Raw genomic sequence first — 23,171 nt, forward strand, 5'->3', positions numbered from 1 at the left:
ATTACAACATCATCAGTTCTAGGAGCCACAACATCAATCTGACTCCACTGACCGATTCAGGAAAGGGCAAACAAAGCCGAAAGAGAGTGGCATTAGTTGTTATACACACTGCTATGTGGAGAGAGAATATACACGATGGCAAGAAAACTCTGGTTCAGTATTTTTGTGATACTTTTTACTTGGAAGGCGTTTATTTACCAATTTGAACGGACTACCAGTAGACGACAATGGGAAAGCAGGAAATAGATTTGAAGTCTCTTAGTTGCCTGTCTAATGTTGCCTTGGAGTACTATCGCAAGGTAAACACAGATGATGATTCAAAGACCATAAGAAAAGCGTCTAAGCAGCGCTTCAGGAAGAAATACATTCAGACCAGATTGGAACCCAAGCATTCCTCCGAGGATGTAAAGATAAAGAAGGCATGTAATAAAGAGGAACCCAGAAACGATCAAAGAGGCGTTTAAACAATTGGTAAACTCAATATCCAACCAGATATCTTCTTTGCTAATGGCGTAGTATCATCGACAGATAAAGGAAAAATGAGGTGCATAACCTCACTCAAATTATCACAAAACTAGCTGGTGTTATGCTTTCAACTAATCAGCGCAACCGTGGATTGGCCGATCAATATAACCTTGGGCCTTCTGATCAATATAATCGTTGAAGATTACTAGATCAATGGAGGATCACCTGATAAATATACAGTTGCAGATCCCCATATCAATATAATCGCGATTGATAGCCAGCAAGAAATACTCCACGGACAAACGCCAGAAATCCCAGTTATTTCAGGCAACAATCACCTTAACCAGGATAAAGAGCGAATCAAATCAAACAACGAAGTCTTTAAATAACAACGGATCGGACCAGGAGACCAACGCTTAACTCCTAAGTCTATTTGCCATGAATTATCACCTCATGATATAACCGAACAGAGTGCCACGTCCTCATCCGATATTCTCACCAAATATAACCATTAAAAAAAGCCTAGCAGTACGAGGTAGTATATACTAGAATGTGAGCATACAAGTGAACCCTGTTTCAATGATAACATTAGTAAATGAGAAAATATTGAAGATTCGGACACGTGGTTTGGATAAACAGCTGGTTACTGGGAGAAGTATAAAGAACACCGCTATTGACATAGATAGAGTAAACATACAATAGGATGGATGCAAATCGCCCTTAACAGACAATGTCATACTTAGGCTAAATATTTTGAGCTCTTTGAAAGGTGTTTTAAAAAAGGTTTTGTAATTAGGTCGTTGAATATTTACAATCTCTTACAATTGTAGAGATAAATGGTGGACGATTAAGAAATCTTAGAAAACAAAACTGTGTATTAATTTTAGTAGTATAAACCCCTTTATCTTCAGGTAGATTACATCAACGTCATGAACAATACAGAAACATGGTATATTACAACGCCCACACACAGTTTCCTCTACGAAATTTTGATGGGTTTATATTTCAAGTTAGAAATTAGCGACTATACCAAGCTGATATAGTCTCTAATGTCTGACTTGAAATATAAACCAATCTTGAGTTCAACCACAATAACTATATTCATTTGTACTAGTTCCTATACTATTTCGGTCTTTACATGTGACAGTATGCTATTTGATGAACGATTACAATTGCATGTGCAACACATGTAAATGTACAGTAAAATATCAAATATTAGCACTTCAGTGTAATAAAGAACCAAAATAGCAATGCCATACGATATATACCTTGTATTACATTAACAAAAACCCTTGTTTTGAACGTATCGATATCAAAGGCGAGTAAACACAAAAGCGTCTTCAACGTTTCGTATGCTTTACTAGAGTCGAAAACTGTACAAAGAGACGTCGGCAAGTGACGACGTTGCGGGCCTGTTGTTACGTCAAAAATGGCGGCAAAACGTTAAGCAAATAAAAGAGTATAAAGTTCTAAACTTAAAATATAACTAATTCACAACAACTCTTTTTACAGTAAATCTGGCTTTACACGGAACAGTAGAACAAGAAACAACATATACAGACCCAAATGGTGTATCATACGGTGCAAACTTAGCAATAGAAGGACCTGCAAATAATAATTGGGAAGATGGGTGTTCATCTACAGGTGTACAATCGATGACATGGTGGGGTCTACTTCTTCCAAGACTGGCCTACATATCAAATGTAAAGAGTTATTACCGAAAGGATGGTAGGTCTAAAATAAACAAGCTTTAAGTTGCACCAAACCATTATATTAAACAAAACGTTATCCTTTTTAAATATTTTTTTTATCAAAAAGATAATAATAATAACACCGGCATCGGAGGAAAATTCCAAAAAGGAAAGTAAACAATAAATCAAAAATGTATAACAAATCCAACGAATGGATAAAAACTGTCAATTTCTAGTACAGGCATTTTCATATGTAGAAATGATTTATTAAACCTGATTTAATAGCTAGCTAAAAGAAGGGTATGTTGTATGTTGTCATCCGTCGTCGTAGTTGTCTATCGTCATCCAACGTCATCGTGATAGTTCGTTGTCGTCAGTCGTCTTTTAATTTTTACAAAATAATTTCTGTTTTGTATTGGGAAAATCATACTATCAGATAATCATTATAAAGGAGCAATAGCTATTTTTTCCCCTCTTTTTCGTTGTTGGTTCTTATCTGGGAAACTTTAAGTAATTAAAAGTAACTGCAACTATGGCAAGCCGCTCTCGTCAAAACTATGTTTAACCCTTTTTTCGAATAAAAAAATACACACTGAGAATTAGAAATCTGAAATAACACACTGAGAAAACGAAATTACACACTAAAGATTTTGAAATTACACACTAAGATTTTGAAATAATACACTGAGATTTAAAAAAAAATGGATAATTCAAAATTACACAAAAAGTCATTTAGATTTTGAAAAAAACACACTGTGAATTGTTAATTACAAAAATGTATGCAAATCACTAATGAATATTCATGAGATGAATAATTCAACAGATTAATATCTTGATCTCAAGAACTCTTGTCATTGTTATGCAATGCGATTCCTTATCCAACATTCGTAATAAATATCGAGACTTAACATCACCATTATTTATAAGTTTGTTGTCAAGATATTATTACTTCCATTGTATCGGGATTTTTTTTAAAGATTTGAATCCATTTAAGCATGGATGCCTTTTTAAAAGTCTTCCAACTGTTACCCTGATTTTGCAAGTTAATCTTTTATATGCTTGTTATGTTTATATGCTATGAAAGACACTTGAGTTAAAATTTCTGATACTGCATTCTTTGACTTTTTGCAGATTGTTCCAGTGTTTTCTTATAATTTTAATAAAATGTTTCATCATTTGATTTTTTTTTGTAATGAGTGTAAGTTGGTAGTTTTCTTGTTCCGTTGAATTTCTCCAGTTTTATAAATAATTTGTAACCAATTTGAAATAATATCTAGTACTGTTCCCTAGTTGATATAAGCTTGTTATATATTCAGATTACGTAATAATTACTATGCTAATTAGATATTTATGCGCATATAAAGTGCGCACAAATATCAGTGTGTAATTTCAAATTCTCAGTGTGTGTTTTTCAGTTTATTTATTCTCAGGATGTCTTTTTAAAAACTCAGTGAAGTTTTTGAATTATCAGTGCGTAATTTTCAATTCTCAATGTGTGTTTATCATTATCACATTTAAAAATAGAGAAAAAAATTATGTATGGAGAACCCTCAAAAATGAAATGTACAGTGAAAACCTACCGGAGACCGCTTACATGACAGTGAGACCCCTGGTCTTTCAATGTCTAGAAAATTCGACAGAAACATTTCCCTATATATATAAAGGTTGTATCACAAGGATTTTCCAGAATAAAGTCATCTTCGATATCTACGGAGGGCTTAGATTGTCACTTTTCAGCTAAAAATTGTCAAAATTTCAGGACAAAGGGCACGAGCAATGGTGAGACCCCCCGATCCCGCAATCTTCCTAATATTTTTCAGACAGTTAGTTAATAGGTCGATTCATACTTGACTAAAAAAAATGCGGATGGAATTCCTGTCTTGTATGTTTACGGAAGGCCCACAGCGCCAGTTGGATATATAAAATTTATAGTAAACACCTATATACCGGAGACCGCTTATATGACAGTGAGACTATCCTTGTCCATAACCTTCGACAAAATTATAGATTTTAGAATATATACAGGTTATATCAAAAGGGTTCTTCAGAACAATGTCATCTTACATATCTACGGAGGGTTTTAGATGGTCACTTTTAAGCTAGAAGTTGTCAAAATTTCAGGACAAAAGGCACGGGGTAATGGTGAGACACACATGGTCCCTCAATCTTCCTAATATTTTGAAGACTGAGATCGCCCCTGGTTTTTGAAGGGGTTCGTGTTGTTTATTCTTTATTTTTCTGTGTTGTGTCATCCGTACTATTGTTTGTCTGTTTGTCTTTTTCATTTTTAGCCATGGCGTTGTCAGTTTGTATTGGATTTATAAGTTTGGCTGTCCCTTTGGTATCTTTCGTCCCTCTTTTAGTTGAAATGTCGACACATAATTGATTAAAAGAAATTTGGGTAGATTTCCTGTCTCCTTTGTTTACGGAGGGCCAAACGTGCCCATTTAATATCCAAAGTGATAGTAAACACCTACCGGAGATCGCTTAAATGACGGCGAGACCTCGCTTGTCTTTCAATGTCCATAAAATTCGAAGTATTTCCCAGAATAATGTTATCTTCGATATCTACGGAGGACTTAGATTGTCAGTTTTGAGCTAAAATTTGTCAAAGTTTCAGGACAAAGGGCACGGGCAATGGCGAGACCCCCCCCCCTTTTGACCCTTCAATCTTCCTAATATAGTTCAGACAGCGAGTCAAAAGGTCGATATAAAGGAGTAGGGGATTTAATGGCCTAAAATGGCCCCAGATTTACAAGATGATAAAAATTCTAACAGAGCAGATTTTTCTGCATGAATTATTAGAATATGAGTCAATGATTTAAAAAAAATGTTTTTATATAACTACAAAAGGTTCAATGACGTCACAATGGTAGGTGCAAATGACGTCATAATTGTGAAAATAAGCAAAAATGCAGAAAATTTGATGGTTTTTCTAAATTTTGACCACCGCACCATGCTTGCACCAATTAGAAATTTTAACATTTTGACAAGTTCATTTTATATTTTTCATAGCCAAGCGGAGCAATAAAAAAATGAAATTTGCCGTCCAAATTGGACCTTTTCACCTGACAAAGTTAAATTTATACATTCTTCATGTTCTTATGCCTATAGAAACTTATTTTTTTGTATATAAATGAATGTTAAGTGTATTCCTAATTATATTTCTGTAAGTTTATCCAGTAAGATTTCTTTAAAAAATCAGAAAGCAATGAACTTCATGTGTAAGGGAGTCAATAACAACTTTGAGGACATTTTTTTTAATTATGAAATTTTAGATAGACCTTCAATATCACAAAATCTGTACATTTCTGATGTTTTTGCTAATTATCAATTCAAAATCTGTTGTTTGAATGGGGCAATCTTCTCTCTCTGGTATAAGGGTCAGATCCATGATTTATGTTACAAAAATGGGGGGGGGGATTTTTTACTTAAATTTCCATAATTTAAACACAAGATTTATTTTGAAAATGAAACTACCTATATTCCAATTGGATGTATCCTTGTGGGTAATGTGCATAGAGAACAAGTTCTATAAAATTTGATGGTAAGAAAACGGAAACGGCATATTAAAGGTAGACTATCCATGTATCCGTATATACATGTATATATATAAATAAGTACGCCTGAGCCAGTGACAACTTTACAATAGATTTATCCATTGGATCACCAGCTGTGTACATTATGTATATACAACTCGTCTAAACGTCAACCCAACAATGTAAGAACTGTAAATTTGCTTTCGCAAATGTATAATAATTATATATATGGATAATTGACCTCTCCATGCATAGAAACAAGAGCCTGAAGTCTGTAAGCATACTACATGTCTGTTACCTTTTTGAAGGGTTATGTTTTGAATAGTTTTATGATCATGCGTAAAAATAAAGTGTAAATTTCAAAATATGACCCGGTTTTGTTGTTAAGCCCCATTTGTGGGCATTATGTTTTCTTGTCTTTGCGTCTGTTCGTCCATGCATATGTTAGTATGTTCGTCCGATTGTCCTTGTGTCTCGCTTCAGGTTTAAGTTTTCATGCAAGTTAGTTGAATCAGACATCAGACTCAGACTTTTTTTTATTTATTTAAGATAATTAATATTAAGATTTCTTAGCGCTAAATGTGTCTTGTCTTTATCTTTATATTATTCTTCTTGTCGTTGAAGTGAGACCCCACCCAGCATCAGATGCACAATCTGTATATATATCAGCAATACCCGGTGTTTTGTTTTGTTTGTTGATGTTTCAATATTGCTTTCCTCCTTAATATTTACCTTGGAGTTTGTTTCTTTTTACAATTTGCATCTTAAATTGCCTTTCTGTTACAATGTATATAAAATTAAATCTTGTAAAATAGAAAACAAATTGCGGTTGCCATGGGCACAGATGTGTTGCTAGGGAGAAACAACAGTGAATTTGGTAAAAATGTGCAATTAATTATGTAATATTTAAATAGTGCACAAGTGTAAAGTTCGCTACATGCTAAACAGGTTCAATTTCAAATATAGATATATTAAAGCTGTGTAATAATCATATTTTATGAGTTTAACTCCGCCATTATAGTGGTTGCTAGGCAACAGAATAAACTAGCTAGACCAAAAATTCAATTGTTTTCAGAAGGTCTATGGTATAGAGTTAAAAGTAATTTGGGCAGACTCCCTGTCTTCAATGTTAACGGAGGTCCCAAAGTGCCAGTTGGATATTCAAAATTGATAGGTAGAACGTACCGGAGACCGCTTAAATGGCAGCGAGACCTCTGGTCTTTCATTACCTTGTGCCCTTTGTGCTGAAACTTTGACATTTTTTGGCTGAAAAGTGGCATTTCAAACCTTTATATACTAGTATATATAGTCTATAATTTTGTCGAGTTTTATTGACATTGAAAGAACAGTGGGACTTTCCGTCATGTAAGCTGTCTCAGGTAGGTTTTCACTATAGATTTTTAATATCCAACTGGCACTTTCGGCCCTCCGTTAACGAAAAACACAGAAAGTGCACCAAGATTCCTTATAATCACGTTTGTATCTGCATATTATCAAACTGTCTGCTTAATATTAGTCAGATTGAGAGTTTAGGGTGCTCTCACCATTGTTCTGTGCCCTTTGTCTTGGAATTTTGACTTTTTTTTTGCTGAAAAATGACAATTTATGCCCTCCGTAGATATCGAAGATGGCATTATTTTAGGAAATTCTTTAGATACAATATTTATATATACAGAGTGTATGAATTTGGAAATTTTATGGACATTGAAAGAACAAAGGGTCTCACCGTCATGTAAGCGGTATCAGGTAGTATTTCGCTATATATTTTGAATACCCAACTGGCACTTTGGGCCCTCCTTTAACAAAGAATACAGAATGTGTACCAAAATTCCCTTTGGTCACGTTTGTATCTACATAAGCATTCAATTTTATAAGGGTTTGATATATTCTAAGACAACCAGAGTGTAAGACAAGTTGAAGAGGTCACAAAACGATTCCATACGCATCTTTTCACTCCTTTAAACTATGAAAATCATGTTTTTAATATATTATCAAATATTTATTTTTTTTATGATTTTCAACTGAATTTGAATGTCGAACTGACTACTAGCAGGTGGTTGGTCATTGTATATCGATTATCGAATAACGAACCGGCCGTTTTGTATCAGATTTAATTTTAAAAAAAGCTGCAGAACCTGTTTTTTTTTTAGGTTTAGGCATTATACATAAACCAATGATATCACTTGCAATGTAAATGGTCTTGGAATGATTGATATGTTTAATGAGAGCAAATGTGAGACTCAATTTTTGTAAATAGTCAACCATGATACAGGCATTTCATGTCATTTTTTCGTGTTTTACAGAGCCAAAGCGCATGAACAGTTTTCGGTTGTACCTTGCAAATGGCAGTGTGTACGACGACACTGAACTCTGCTTCAGAGATTGGGGAAACCAGGCTCACCTTAACCTGAATCAGAGTATTGATTGTGATTTAAGCCCTACCAGGAATGTATATTACTTCAACAGAAATACGTATGTCGAATTATGTTACATAGAAATAAATGGTAAGCATTTACAAAAGAGAGGCGCAAACTGCATTCGCCTTACAAAAATGAGTTGCATCTGAAATATAACGAACAACTAACTACATATTAATTGATTGTCGAAATACGACTGGTGCACTAAAAAGTGCATCCTTGTTTTATTTGCGCTAGAATAATTTGATATGATAACAGGCAGGTGATGTGAAATGTTTTTTTCTTAAAAATCTGAACTAAATTTTCAACACCTTAGAGTTCAATATTTTTGTTAGACTTTTTAAAACTGAATACGAGAATAGATACTCCATGCAGGCATTTGTTTTTCACGTTTGAACGATTTCACACAAGTAATTTGTGAGGCCCTTTATAGCTTGCTGTTCGATGTGAGCCCAGGCTTCGTGTTGAAGGCCCTACCTTGACCTAAAATGGTTTACTTTTTAAAATTCTTACTTGGATGGAGAGTTGTCTCATTGGAACTCATACCATATCTTCCTATGTATATTTATATTGTAGGATGTTGGAAAGGTTTTTGGGGTGAAAACTGTAGTGCACCGTGTCCACATAATTGTATTAACCAACATTGTTATCCTACAAATGGAAGCTGTGTTTGGGGATGTGACCCTAATAACTGTGCGGTGAATTGTTTTGCCAATACAGGTGTTTGCTATGGGGGATGTGTACCTGGAAGAGCAGGACAATACTGCAATAAATGTAGGTAAAGTAACACTCAAGTAGCTCTGTTTTAGCTGTTTATTTGATACGGTTTTGATATACATATATTTACAGATGAGCAATAGTGCACAATGTATTGCCTTTACACGACACTATCTTTTAATCGTAGAAAATCTCTTGAAAGGTTGATTCGAGGAAAATAAAAAAAAAAAACAATTGAAATTAGCAACCGTTACATCATTTGTAAATATTGAAAACCTTAAATAAAATTTATACATTCAATAAAATTATATCAAACTTACATTTTCTTTTAATGTAGGTGTACATACTTGTATGTGTAAAATGTTGAGCGTTTTAAAAATAAATTTTAACAATATAAGCAATTATATAATTAATTTCCTTTGGAATTCAGACCAAAAATGAAGAGCTAGATGTTTTGCCACTGTACTGGTTACCCAAAACATATTATATAATATGTAGAACGCTAAACCGCGATGGTACTCGGAACCCCGATGATTACGCTGTTATCTGATTGTTTGTAATACCAAAATATGATTTTTCTTAATTCACAGATAATTTGGCTTACAATCAAACAGCGAAAATTATTCCTGTTGGACAAACTTATGCAGGCCTTTTAGTCGATGGACTCGTATCAACTTGTGTTAGTTTTTCTGCTACTGCAACCAGTTCCTATTGGCAGGTTGAATTTGGATTTTTAAGTGCTATAACTACAGTGCATATTGTTTTTGGAGGAGGTGAGCAGGTCACAACTAATATGTAATGTCAATTGTTTTCTTGTAGCATATAACATAACTCAAATGTACACATACAGCTTGCATTTTTATCTTAACCCTTACCATGCGGAATTGTTTTTAGAAAATGTCTAATTTTCGTTTATTTGCAAAACGGGAATTTGCCCCAAAGTGGGTCAACAGGTGACAAAAACGTCAATTTTGCCGATTTTTCACCCCTTCTCATGACCCAGAAGACCCAGGGTTGCTGGTTAAGGTATCCAGCTGTAGCCTGCGTGTAGAGTGGACCCTAGTGAACAAATAGACCCCAACAGTTGTTAGGTCGGAGTGAATCTGATCTTGATTCATCGGTCTACAGAAGGTCATTTGGACCCAAAATACCGAATTTCACGATTATTGCCGATTTTTGACTTCGAATGGACCCAAAACCGGAAGTAGCTGTTTCCTATGCGTATTTCAATAATAATAATGATCAGTAGTTATATGGCTGTGGGTTTGCACTATCTTTGCCAGTTTTATGCCTCTGAACTTCTTGTGTAAGATACAGATGTGAAGCCTACCCCTCCAGAAAACCGAGTTTTAGCCAATTTCAATTTTCCAAGTCCGTATTTGTGCTCAAAATGCTACTTATACATGAGAAACGTGAATATGGATAGCCCCAGATTGACGGAACATGCATAACTTTTAAAATAAGTATCATAAAGTGGACTTCTAAAAGTATGGAACGCCATTAGAGCCAAATAACGGTTATTAGGGTCCGCCCGTCAAAAGACGGGTACCGCATGGTAAGGGTTAAGTTTCTTTTTACAAGGCTTTTGCATTTGGCTATTGATATACATTGTAGATAGTTGTTTTATTTTAGTATCGGAACTGCATGTACACTTGTAATTTATATCTTTCCGCTAGATAAGTTGCCATGTTGAGCGCCATAGCTAAATCGCATATGTCTACAGCGTTTATTTGTGTAAATAAATAGTAACATTGATTAAATATACAACACATTATATATGTGTGAACATCAACCTGATAAATTCGACATTGACCCAACGACAATCGAATCTATTCAAGTTGTGAATACATTGATAATCTGCAACAATAAAAGAGTCATCAATACAACACCATCTTTAAAATAACAATGGTATTATTTTTAAAATTACATATATACATGTATAAGACAACCATTAGGATCGAGGCTTCCCCAATGGAACATGCACATTAATATAAATCGGGGTCATTTTTTTTCTTTAGCTCAAACTTACCATTTTTTCATATTGATCAGTAGGTCAATACACACAAAGGTACACTTATAATTATTATAAAAATAAGTACATGAAAATTAGTTATCGTTATCTCACGATCGTATTCCTTATAAATGATTGCTTTTGTAATAAAAAAAAAGTTTTGTGATGTGTTATGTTGATGAGTAGTCTTTCCAGTTAACTCAAATAACAAAGATGTGAAAAAGTAATGCACATCATACGGCCTTCAGATAGATACAAAAGTATACAGTATGCTATGATGAGCTGTAAGAGATCTCATGTTGACTAAATTTTAAACAAATGTTGAGAAATATCCAACGAACAAATGTTTTCAAAAAAGAATTAAGAACAAATTCGAACTAAAACCTACTTTTCAAATACTTCTGGTTTGGGAACGGTCCATAAATAATGTAGCACGGTGATATTTGTTGGTGGAATATTTGACTTCACCTTTACATTGGCCAGTGGGGTAACTGCACATCAACATAACAATTGCGGTGGTACTTGAATTTTTTGAAAATTTGATAGTAGTTATTTTTTTATTTTATTTGTTGTTTTGTCTATAGATCAAACAACGCCTGACAATGAGCATGAAGTATATTGTTCTAATAACACTGATACGTGGAATAATGGCATACTGTTGTACAGTGGTCCACGTTTGAACACAGACATCACAATCTTTGCTGTTTGCAAATATGTAATATATGTACCGCCTATGTTAAGTGTAGGTTCTACTGTAGAATTATGCGAAATAGAAATCGGTGGTAAGTATCAATATTTTTCACATGCTTTTTATGTATATGTAAATTAATTACATACTAAAGGGTTTGTTGTCTTAATTAAGAAAGGAAACAATCTATGTTTGTATTTAAATTTTCCATTTTTTTTATTGATCGTTGATTACTTTACGGCCAGAGGAAAATATTTCAGGAATGATAAGAAAAAGAATAAATTAACCATGATAACTGCAGTACATGTATATTGAAAATATTTTGTATCTTTGACATCTAAAAATACTAGGATATTAAAAAGAGGGACGAAAGATACCAAAGGGACAGTTAAACTCATAAATCTAAAACAAACTGACAACGCTATGACTAAAAATGAAAAAGACAAACAGACAAACAATAGTACACATGACACAACATAGAAAACTGAAGAATAAACAACAAGAACCCCACCAAAAACTAGGGGTGATCTCAGGTGCTCCGGAAGGGTAAGTAGATCCTGCTCAACATATAGCACCCGTCATAATGCTTAACACGGAACAAATACGAGCACATGTCTGACGGTAAATTGAGCCTCACTATCATGTCAATTATACCAGGTGCATTAACCCCAAATGTGAGATTATAACTACACATATGCATATTATGAGAAATTTAACATGTACTGTACAAATTAATGTTGCTCCACAGTCTCATTGTAAAATATATTAAAACACTATAAAACTAGAAGCAGCATCAAAACATTTTCCTTTATGACCTAAACGTTTAGCTGGACATATTGTTTATAAAGAATGAAAGATTTGGACTGCAAATCCGCCTAACATAAGTTTCATGTATTTGTTGATGAAACCGTCTGAGAATGCATCTCAAGGTAAACAAGATTTTATACTGCACCTAACAGTACCTTAATTACAAACTCGGCTTACACAACATTAACTATGTTCTTTTCTGGTTCATAAATCCGTACATCAACAGCGAAAGGTTACACATTATACATTTACTTTCATCGTTATTTGTACACAATTGCAATACACGTTCTTTGGGCAAAAAGGGATAACTCATAATTAACGTAATGAAACAACTCATATACCAATGCAAACCAAACATTTACTTCACGTTCAACTGTAAATTTAAAAAAATTAATGCACATTGCAAAATCATGGACTGATAAATGTACATATACTACATATACCTATATCAGTCCATGATACCAACAGAAGCATATGCTGCCATTTATCGATTTTTTACTGAAATTAAAAATTGTAAATGATTTTCAAAGCCTTGATAAATAAAATTAATTACTACAATTCAAAAGACATTTATATAAATAAAGAGACGGAGGGAAAGAGAGAGAAAAAGACAAAATCCGATTATTATTGCAAGCGTCAGAACTGTAAAATGCCATATAAAATTTGAAACCCATTGTTGAAAGAACTATTGATGGTATTTCCACCGGTAAGGATTTTTTTATATGAAAATATTAAAATTCGGTTTTTATATGTCAATCTTAGCGTCCATTGACAGGTTGTTAAACGCTGCATTAAAAATATTTATTTTCTATACAAGAAGATATAAATAAGGGAGATCGTGTTTTACTTCCGGTTTAAAAGATGTTACTTCCGGTATGTTTTGATAGTTTACTTGACATTGATTCCAAAAATAGATGTTTTATATACTTTGACATTAAATTAGTACAAGAAATGGCTACTTCCCGTTTACAAAGGTCACTTCCGGTTGGATTTTTCAAGGTCACATTGCATGCAACCTTTTGCAAAAAGTCCCATGGCTTTATCATGTATACATAAGGGGAGAACGCAAAGGTCAAAATCTAGAACGTTAAATTTACATATGACCTTGGGCTCAATTTCAAGGTCATCAACCAAGGACATAAAATAAAAAACCTCTATGCCTCTACTTCATATTGTTAATGTGTTTTATAATCATACGACTTATATTAGATATAAAAGGGGGAAAACCCGCATTAAATGTTACGTACCCTTTTGAGTAAAATTTACGGGTCATGAAATGTCGCAACTAATAATTGTATGAAAATATTTTGTCGATATCTTCTATGATTTCGGAAAATAAGAGATAACAAGTCAAAATCAATAATTTTAAAATGTCCTTGACCTTTGACCTTGACCTCATTTTCTCTTTTTTTTGGACCAAGTACCTCAAATCAAAAGACCCTAGGCCTGTATCACTTATGGTTTTCCAGTTACACAATTATTTCACTATTTTCAATGCAAAAGGGGAAATAACTCTCATATGGGGTCTTCGTGACGCTTCGCCCAAAATGAAACCTAACATCCTGAGGATATAACGAGCAATTTGGTAAAATAAATTTGTCGCTTTCTTTTTACGGTTGCGGAGGACATCTGATAACCAAAAAAAACAGATTTTGGGGAGATAACTCTTACAAAGAAAATTTTTCGGTTAAACAGGGTCAGTTTCAAAAACGTATAGACTGTATGATGTCATATAAAAAAAAACTAAGCGACATATTTTGAAACATTTTTACACCGCAAGAACAAAATTAGGCGGAAGAAAAAAAATAATCAGAAGAAATTCAATAGGTCTTTCCACACGGAAATGTGGAAAGACCTTATAATATGCTCAGCTTCTGACAAGCCATTGATAACAGTTAACATTTTGTATTGTTTTCAGGATGTCCATATGGACAATACGGAGTAAGTTGTGAATATAATTGTTCAGAACACTGTTTGGGACAAGGGCAATGCGATTTAGTCAGTGGACGCTGTTTGTCGGGATGTTCAGATGGTTGGGTTGGTGAAAAATGTGACCAAGGTATAATATACTTTAGTCATATAGATATTTTTAAAGAAATGTGTTAATTAATAATCCAAATGTTTTAAGTTACCTTTCAAACTGTGCTATACCAATTCCGATGACCACGACATCTGTTTCCTGAATATCGTTCAACAAATGTAATCGATTCTGTTAGCGACTTACTAGTTTGTAAACAAAAGGTGTCTGGTGTTAAAAGTCCAATAGCAAAAATTTGTCGTAAAGAAAAAAATTAAAACCGATGTAAATGCGACAGAGACACTAATCCTTGAATCAATTAAACTGAAACGTCTTAAACCGAATATTGGGATAAAGAACGTGTGCAAAAAATGCAGAAGATAAAAAAAGGGCGCTCATACCACATTTTCTTTCAATGTATATCTTCCTACCATATATATCTGTATTTACATGGTATTGTAATGAGACAACTATCCACCAAAGTTTATCAACTATTATTGGTCATCGTTTAATACAAAAACAATGAACAACGCACATATCGTTAAGTCAACCACAAAACGTGAGCACATGCCAAACAATGTTAAACGCAGAAAAAGAACGACCGGCTGATAAATGATGAAAAAAACCAAAACAGAAAAAATAAAACATAAAACAACAAAAAAATATGCATAGTTAAGCAAATTGATTACTTAAATTCGTCGCAAACAAGGCAGTTGGTTAAATTTGTATTGCTTCAAAAGCATTTAGGATCATTTATGTTTAAATATATTAAACGATGGGTATGCTCATCATTACCCCAACACTATGCAAAATTACTAGACATACAGGGATACCTGGATATAAAAGGAAGTTTCCATAGATAATGGTTATCATTGATTTTATTACAATGATGCATTTTATATTTATTCTAATTTTTGCTTTTGACTTTATCATTTCAAAGCCTGTGTTGCTGGTACCTTCGGAAATCAGTGTCTTCGGAATTGTTCACTAAACTGTTTATCACCACCTTGTAACCATGTGACAGGAGACTGTGATCGGGGATGTAATAGAGGATGGGAAAGACTTAATTGTACTGACAGTAGGTTGAAACAAACATACATCTTTGTTAGAGTACCTTTCGGATAAAAATATGTGTTCAAGTACTACAATTAAACCATATATTAATATGTTGACCCTATCAAGCGAAACAAAAATAGATTGTTTTAGGGCCAAATATGAAAAAATACGTAAAAAAAGCAAAACTTGTACCTTGTAAATAAAAGTATCAGATATACCATAATTTTGAAGTACAAATCAAAATGTTATTATTATCAAACATTTTTCTTTTTGATATTGCAAGACATATAAACATATTAGAGAGAGGCGAATATATACAAGATAGTAAAAATCAAAATTCAAAAAGGATCCAGCAAAACCATATTAAACAAACAAAAGTGACCAAAAGACAAACACAAAAAAAAACAAAGACCGAGAAACGTTAATCCCACAAAAAAACACAAAAGAAAGGAGGTGATCTCATGTGCTCCGTAAATGTAAACAGATCATGCTCTAAATGTGACATTCGTCATGACATAGTTGCATATATATAAGAACAACCTCGATGTCGTGTCTAATGTGGTAGTCACATTAATTGTAGAAAATTGAATAAATAAAAGATACATAAACTATTGACTTTTTTTGTATTTGAGAAACACGTCAATCATTGTATTAGTAACTTAAATCACATATATTGTACAAGATGACACAAGTTATTTGAATACATATATAGACATACACATATTGCAGAATGTAGTCTAGGAACATTTGGTTGGAATTGTTCCGAGAAATGTATCGGATGTACAGAAGATTCGTGTGATTATATTTCTGGTGTCTGCACAAATATTAGTGGATGTAAACCAGGCTATGAGTATGGACGATACTGTAATAAGAGTAAGCATCCATTTCATGCATATACATTTCCATCAAATCATGTTAATAACAAAGGTTTTATTATATGAATAACACATAGCTGAGAGGGTGATAGAGCAGATTGGTACCCCGAGAAAACATTGTCAACCGCGGCGGAGCCAAGGTTGACAATTTCTTTTTCGGGGGGTTCCAATCTGCTCTATCACCCTCTCAGCTATGTGTTATTTAATTTATTATACTGAATGTTCTGTTATCAGTGTCGATTAAATTTAAAATTCAAAGTAATAAACTATGACATATTGTACATAACCATCCGTATTTAATAAAGCGCACACTTGATCAAACGTCTCTGTGAAGGGTTATAGAGTATTTGCTATAGGATAGAGTCGTATTTAATAAAGCGCACACTTTATCAAGCGTCTCTGTGAAGGGTGATAGAGTATTTGTCATAGGATATAGTCGTATTTAATAAAGCGCAGACTTGAGCAAGCGTCTCTGTGAAGGGTGATAGAGTATTTGTCATAGGATAGAGTCGTATTAATAAAGCGCACACTTGAGCAAGCGTCTCCATGAAGGGTAATAGACTAAACTGACACCCTCGTATTAGCCAATCAAAATCTTGTCATTGGACAAAAGTGAGCTCCCAGTCCAAAAAAGTCCTATCATTTCAACTGAAATCGATAATTTTCAAAAAAATTATTACGAAGTAACTGTATGAGCGATTTTCTAAATATAGATACCAAAAGATGTAGAAATATCTGAGGTTTTATTGTTTATTTGCTTATAACATTATTCATGCTCATTTTAATTTTCTGACGAGATAAACACAATGAAAAAAACAAACTTGAAAAGTTTGATATCATTCTAACCATATTAAATTCGTAAAAATTTGCATTTGAGTTTAACTTATCAGATGATGAAAACAAAACTCAAGAATATTATGAATGAATAAACAATAAAATTTCAGACATTTTTACATCTTTTGGTATCTATTTTATAAAAATCGCTCATACAGTTAGTTGGTAATATTTTTTTTGAAAAATATCGATTTTGGTTGAAATGATAGGACATTTTTTGAGTGGGAACTCACTTTTGTCCCATGACTGTATATAAAAAAACATCGATTTACTCTGCTTTGAATTGCAGTAATAAAACTGAACAATTTTAGATTGATTAATATAAACAATGCATATACTAATATATACTTTTTTCCTTTAATTTTGTATTGAGACTTGGAATAATTATGAGCTGCATATAAAGCTTATGTTTTATTAAGAATATAACTGTATGTAAATCTCTTAGAATAGATATTTGTTTTGGTGTGTCGTTGGATTGCTGTATCATAAGCACACGTCCGAATTCTTCTTTTATCCACACAGCTGTATTTAAATGCCAAGTTGATATTCCTTTATTTTATTTTCGTTATTTTTACACTATGTAGATTAATTCACTCGATGTGGGTTTTTTTGGGGGGTCGCAGCATATACATGTGCAGATGTAAAGATGTTAAATTAAACAACAAGCTACACTGAATTAGATTTGTTAACTTAATATTACTATACAGACAAACGAATTCAATTTAATTCTTAGACAACCGTATATTATTTCCAGTTGGACTCTTCTTATTGAATAGTGATACTCATTAAAAAATATCTTTTGCAGCGTGTGCAGATTGGAATTTTGGTACAAATTGTACCAATTATTGTAACTGCCTGGAAAATCCATGCAATACATTTTCTGGTCAATGTTCAACTGATGGCTGCAAAAGAGGATGGAATGGTGTCTCATGTGATAAAGGTAAAAGGTTTATCATTATACTAGGCAAGCATATGAATAGCTTATATGACAAAATTTCACAGAAAGTGGTTGGTGAATACATTAAGATGAACCAATGTGATTCTTAAATCAGAAAAATTAGTTAACATAGCATAGAATCTCAATTAAAAACTTAGTTATTTAATTTATACGCATGTTCCTATATCAACAGAGAAACAAAAAGCCAGTTTAATCATTGAATTCAGTTGAATTGCGTTTTAATAGATCAGACGTTTTTTGAAATAAGGTAAATATCTACATAGAAGCCATTTTTCAGAATTTGATTTTATATAATCATGACATGAACCTTTTAACAGTAACAAAATGCCTGTGCTTCAAATGAACATGGTGTTTTTATACGAGTGTTTGAGTACACAATGGAATTTATAGGGTTTGGTCTATTCAGTTGGTTGTCTCCTTCATTCTTTGTATTTCGTCCAAATTCTGACTATGCTGTATTGTCTTGTTTTTGTTTCAAGACCAATTTAAAAGTGTAGATCTTTTTGTATTTGCTTTTGATTTGAAGAATGTTTTGAGCCTTGCTTTTAATTTATTATTTTACTATTTAAAGTTTGTTTGAACAGTTCTATTTCTGGCTATTTGAATAAATTGTTATACTAGTGTATTTCACTGTTGTACATATTACCCCAATAAATTAGGACCACAATCACGCTATGACCTTTGATATCATGAAAAATGAAATTGAGAATGGCAATTTGGAATGCGTCAAAGAGACAACAACCCGACCAATGAGCGGACAACAGCCGAATATCATCAATGGATCTGCAAAACAGCAAGAAAATTCCACACCCGGAGGCGTTCTTCAGCTGGCTCCTTGTGGAAAATGTGTACTAATTCAGTGATAAAGGACGCCATATTTAAATCCGATAAATATATAAAATAAACTAAAATTATTAAAATCATACAAGACAAACAAAAGCCAGAGGCACCTGACTTGAACCAGTCGCGCAAATTAGGCGGTGTAGAAAAGAAAAAAAAACAGCAACACGCACACAGTTTGTAAGTCGTACTGGTAGTAAAATCAGGGTGGTCTTGCAAATGTCTTATGAGACGTTGAATGAGTTTTATAAGTTCGTATCTATAACTCGTTACTAACGTATCTGAATCGAAGCACGATTGATCACAGTAAGATCGTGGTATGAACGTGAAAACTATGAAATATTGAATATTTAAGCCAATCATATCACTCATTTTTCATAGATCGTAGTGGGATCTGCATGGTCTTGGTCTAGTGGGAAGGGGATCTTAAAAAAATGACTTAAAATTAAAGTTGAGTTTATTTTGCTGTGCAGCATGAATACATACATATTTACATCCAGGAAATTAAATGTAGAAAAAACAATTCTAATATGACGTCCTTATTACGCTTTGTAAACAAAGCCGTGTTCTAATAGAGCTTTCTTACAAATTGACGAAAGGTACGAACGAACGGAAAGGGAGCACGCATTTCATTTCCACAATAAGTTAAAAGAGTCTTTGATTTATCCAGCAAAACAGCATTCTTTTCTAAATCAAGTTTATTTTTCAAAAATAATAATATCGCAAATAATACACGATTTTAATGTAATCAAACAGAGAAAAATAGTGTCAAATACACTTTCGTCCGAAACGTTACTTACGTAAACCACGAGTACACATATTTCCGCGGGAATTTTTTAAGCACGAGTTACACGATTAACTTTTCAATGGCATTATTGAAGTACTTTAGTCGATAAAATTCAACGACATGATTCACATTTATTTTTTATTTTTATAGTACACTTTCAGCAAATTGTCAAAGGTGAATATCGAGATTTGATAAAAAAAAAAAATGATGCTACAATGTTTTTAAAAAGTAATGTTGAATAAATCTAGAAAAACAGATTTTGTATATCAAGAAAATAAATCTATAATTTTGCACCATATACATTGTGGATTTTATAATGACGAGTTAACAGTACACATGTTTGGAAGATAGACGCGAAGTTGTCACTTATCTTCCAGTGGCTAATATTTCATAAATGTTCAGGACTATAGGCAACATATCCAGAAATCAACGCCACTTTGCTTATTTGAATATTATACTAAAGAAGTCGGATACGGGTCACGGAAATTACTAAAAATGATAGGGATTTTGTTTTAAATTGTCTTTCTTAATTTTAATTTAAGTGATAGACAGGTTGCCGGGGCAGAAAATGAATATACACAACAATATACACCATTCAAACGAAACATAATGACTGTTGTTGCAAAAATACAGGTTCCTGAGCTATTTTAAATATCGAAGCGAGAGGCCTTTAACATTGCAGTGTAAAATACAGGCTAAAATGGCTGAAACGTCAAATTTGCCAACTTCGTGTTGAAAATTGGCTTACAAGGGCATTACAAAAACATGTTGCCGGGGTGGATTTTGAAACTTGAATTTCCAAAGAATAAGCAAGTCCAAACCTTGTATGTGTAGTCGTTGAACTCTAGGTTCCCACGTAAAATTAAAATGTCACTATTTCAAGAAGAATAAACTCACGAAAGCACGAAAAAATCACTAAATTCACGTTCATTGTTTTGATTTTGACCGCCTGACAACTTTACGGAAATATCAAAGTGATTGTAAATAAGGACTCTGTGACGGGCAACTTACAATATCCGTGTTTTAAAGATTTTAATGATATCAAGCCTATCAAGCCAGTCCAGTTCAAACTACTATCACGTGGTACAATTCTCATTTACATATTATGAATATTAAATAGCAAAACCACTACTCATTTCTGGCTATGAAACGCATTTATACGCTAAAATATTCGTTCCATTGCTGCGATGTATCATATATACACATTTAGGGGGGGGGGGGCAATGATTATTACCAGAGGAGGTCGATGTTTCAAAATTTATTAAACGAGCACCAGCATGTATGATATGGCTAAGTACGAGGATCATCTTTTTTTTATTCATTTTCATTTTATTATTTTTAGCGTTGCAAATTTTGAATCAAGGAAGTATTTGTGTTTTAATTTTTTCTTATTTTTCTGTAAGGGAAGAAGACAATGTATTTGCTTTGACATTTTCTGGGTTTAAACAGTGCAACATTGTATTATTAAAGAGTATGGGAGGAGTCGGTTTTTAGTCTTTTAGGGGCATTTTATTCGTCTGACTACTAGATGTATTTAGGATATTGTGTAGTGTTATCTCCTCCAACCTGGTGGTATCATATTTTCACCTATCGTACATCCCGAAATTCTGAATATATCTCAAGAAAAGTCCAATTTAACAAGTGTCGTTGCATATAGGATAATTGTCCGAAATTCCACGACTATTATTTAAATATGTCAAAATAAAGGATCCCTAAAACGAGTCTTACGTATGATTCGTCAAGCATACGTACCTTTCGTCAATTTGTAAGAAAGCTCTACTGAGCACAACATATGTTTGACACACCCGCATGCACTTACTGTGTATATTAACGTTATTTTCATCGTTATCCTTATAAATATATACATTTAAGCAGAAAACATAAACATTTAATTACGTGTTTTTATAAAACAACATATATTTACCCTGCTTGCAGGTTTTTAAACTTATCAAATATGAAATGTAATGCACAGACTCCTCAGGGAGGAAACGGGAAGAGCCAAACACTTTATGGTAATTTCGGACGATTCGACCTATAAAAATACTGTATTTGTCCTATTAGAATCGAAATAATTCCTTCATGTCATGCTCTATGGTCATTTTAACATAGGTAGGCATTATATTTGACCACATTTTACACATCGCTAACGCTCCGTGTAAAATATCGACAAATATAATGCCTACCCATGTTAAAATGAGCATAGAGCATGACATGAAGGAATTATTTCTTAAATATAACATGTACAATGTCAACAACTTTAATCATAGCTACAATTATTAAAAAAAAAATGAAAAATGATATGAACATTCCCGTTCCCATGATATTTTTAGATAAATAATAAGTAATACAGTTGAATTGTTTAACAACAAATACGACACTGTCAACAACATGATTCTGCGCAGATCTACAAAACATGTCTTTTAGTTTATGTATAAATGTATCACATATATATATAGATGTATGCCTATCAATTCAAATTACAATGTTTCAGAATGCACGTATGGATATTTTGGATTCAACTGTAATGGATTTTGTGCAAATTGTTTGAACCAGTCGTGTAGTATATTAGACGGGAATTGTACTGATGGTTGTTCTACAGGATATAGTGGCGATATGTGTGACGTAAAAGGTAATACAACATTGGTTGACAATTGTTTACGTATATCATATTGCTCTTCCAAACACAAGAAAAATATTGCCAAAATTTAGATATTTATTGAAATGCAAATCTTGTGTTTTTCTCAGAATTAAAAAAAAAAGCAGTACCAATTTGTTTGCACCAGATGTACATTTTAATAAACAATGTCTCATTAGTGATACTCGAGGCCAAAATATTTTAAAGTCCAAAGCTTATTAAAAGGATGATAAGCTATAAACCAAAAAGGACAAACACGTATTTCAAAGCCGTGCAAGGAATCAAATTTTGTAACAATAAATTTCAATAACATTACAACCATTATGGTAGGGCTGCTTCATACCAACCAGCCATACAGACAGGACCAGCTTTTAGGACAAATTTGATTTTGTCAGTAATCTCGTTTTTCCAAAACAAAAAATGAAACCAAAATATATTTTTGTATTTCTATTCTGTAAAATTAACTTCAGAATATATCAATGTGTTTGCTATAGGAAATATGGATGTAATGAAAAATAACTTAATATCAGATACATGTTTGTATACACCATGGCAGTAGAGGCACATTGTATGCGTTGAAGTTAAGTTGTTTGCAGGACTTTTAAAGAGGAAAATGCATTCCGAGTTCAGTTACATATCTCAAAAGTTACAAATCTCTGGAGTCATATGTCCTTAGACAAAGTATGCTTATTAAGTTAACTTGAGTTTGATTTTCTGACCGGTTGGAGCAGTTAAGATTTTTTTTTACATGTAATGTCATTATGATTGTCCCATAGACATGCAAGTTAACATGGTATGGTTGTACTCAGTAGTAAGACGTAGCAACGAACAACA

The 23,171-nt window shown here is 33.1% G+C and overlaps 1 protein-coding gene across 2 annotated transcripts in view; it reads left to right on the top strand.

The window, feature by feature from the left end:
- Nucleotides 1-23,171, top strand: part of LOC134680750 (receptor-type tyrosine-protein phosphatase mu-like) — a 60,195-nt gene that overhangs the window by 15,466 nt on the left and 21,558 nt on the right. For both annotated transcript variants that reach the window (XM_063539966.1, XM_063539974.1), the window contains exons 3-12: nt 1,978-2,193; nt 7,999-8,199; nt 8,689-8,886; nt 9,420-9,602; nt 11,425-11,622; nt 14,254-14,394; nt 15,293-15,430; nt 16,138-16,281; nt 17,923-18,057; nt 22,194-22,331. In XM_063539966.1, coding sequence (XP_063396036.1) covers nt 1,978-2,193; nt 7,999-8,199; nt 8,689-8,886; nt 9,420-9,602; nt 11,425-11,622; nt 14,254-14,394; nt 15,293-15,430; nt 16,138-16,281; nt 17,923-18,057; nt 22,194-22,331 — 1,692 coding nt within the window. The remainder of the gene's footprint in view (nt 1-1,977; nt 2,194-7,998; nt 8,200-8,688; nt 8,887-9,419; nt 9,603-11,424; nt 11,623-14,253; nt 14,395-15,292; nt 15,431-16,137; nt 16,282-17,922; nt 18,058-22,193; nt 22,332-23,171) is intronic.

The sequence above is a fragment of the Mytilus trossulus genome, chromosome 1 (assembly GCF_036588685.1).
Source record: "Mytilus trossulus isolate FHL-02 chromosome 1, PNRI_Mtr1.1.1.hap1, whole genome shotgun sequence".
Taxonomy (NCBI): Eukaryota; Metazoa; Mollusca; class Bivalvia; order Mytilida; family Mytilidae; genus Mytilus; species Mytilus trossulus.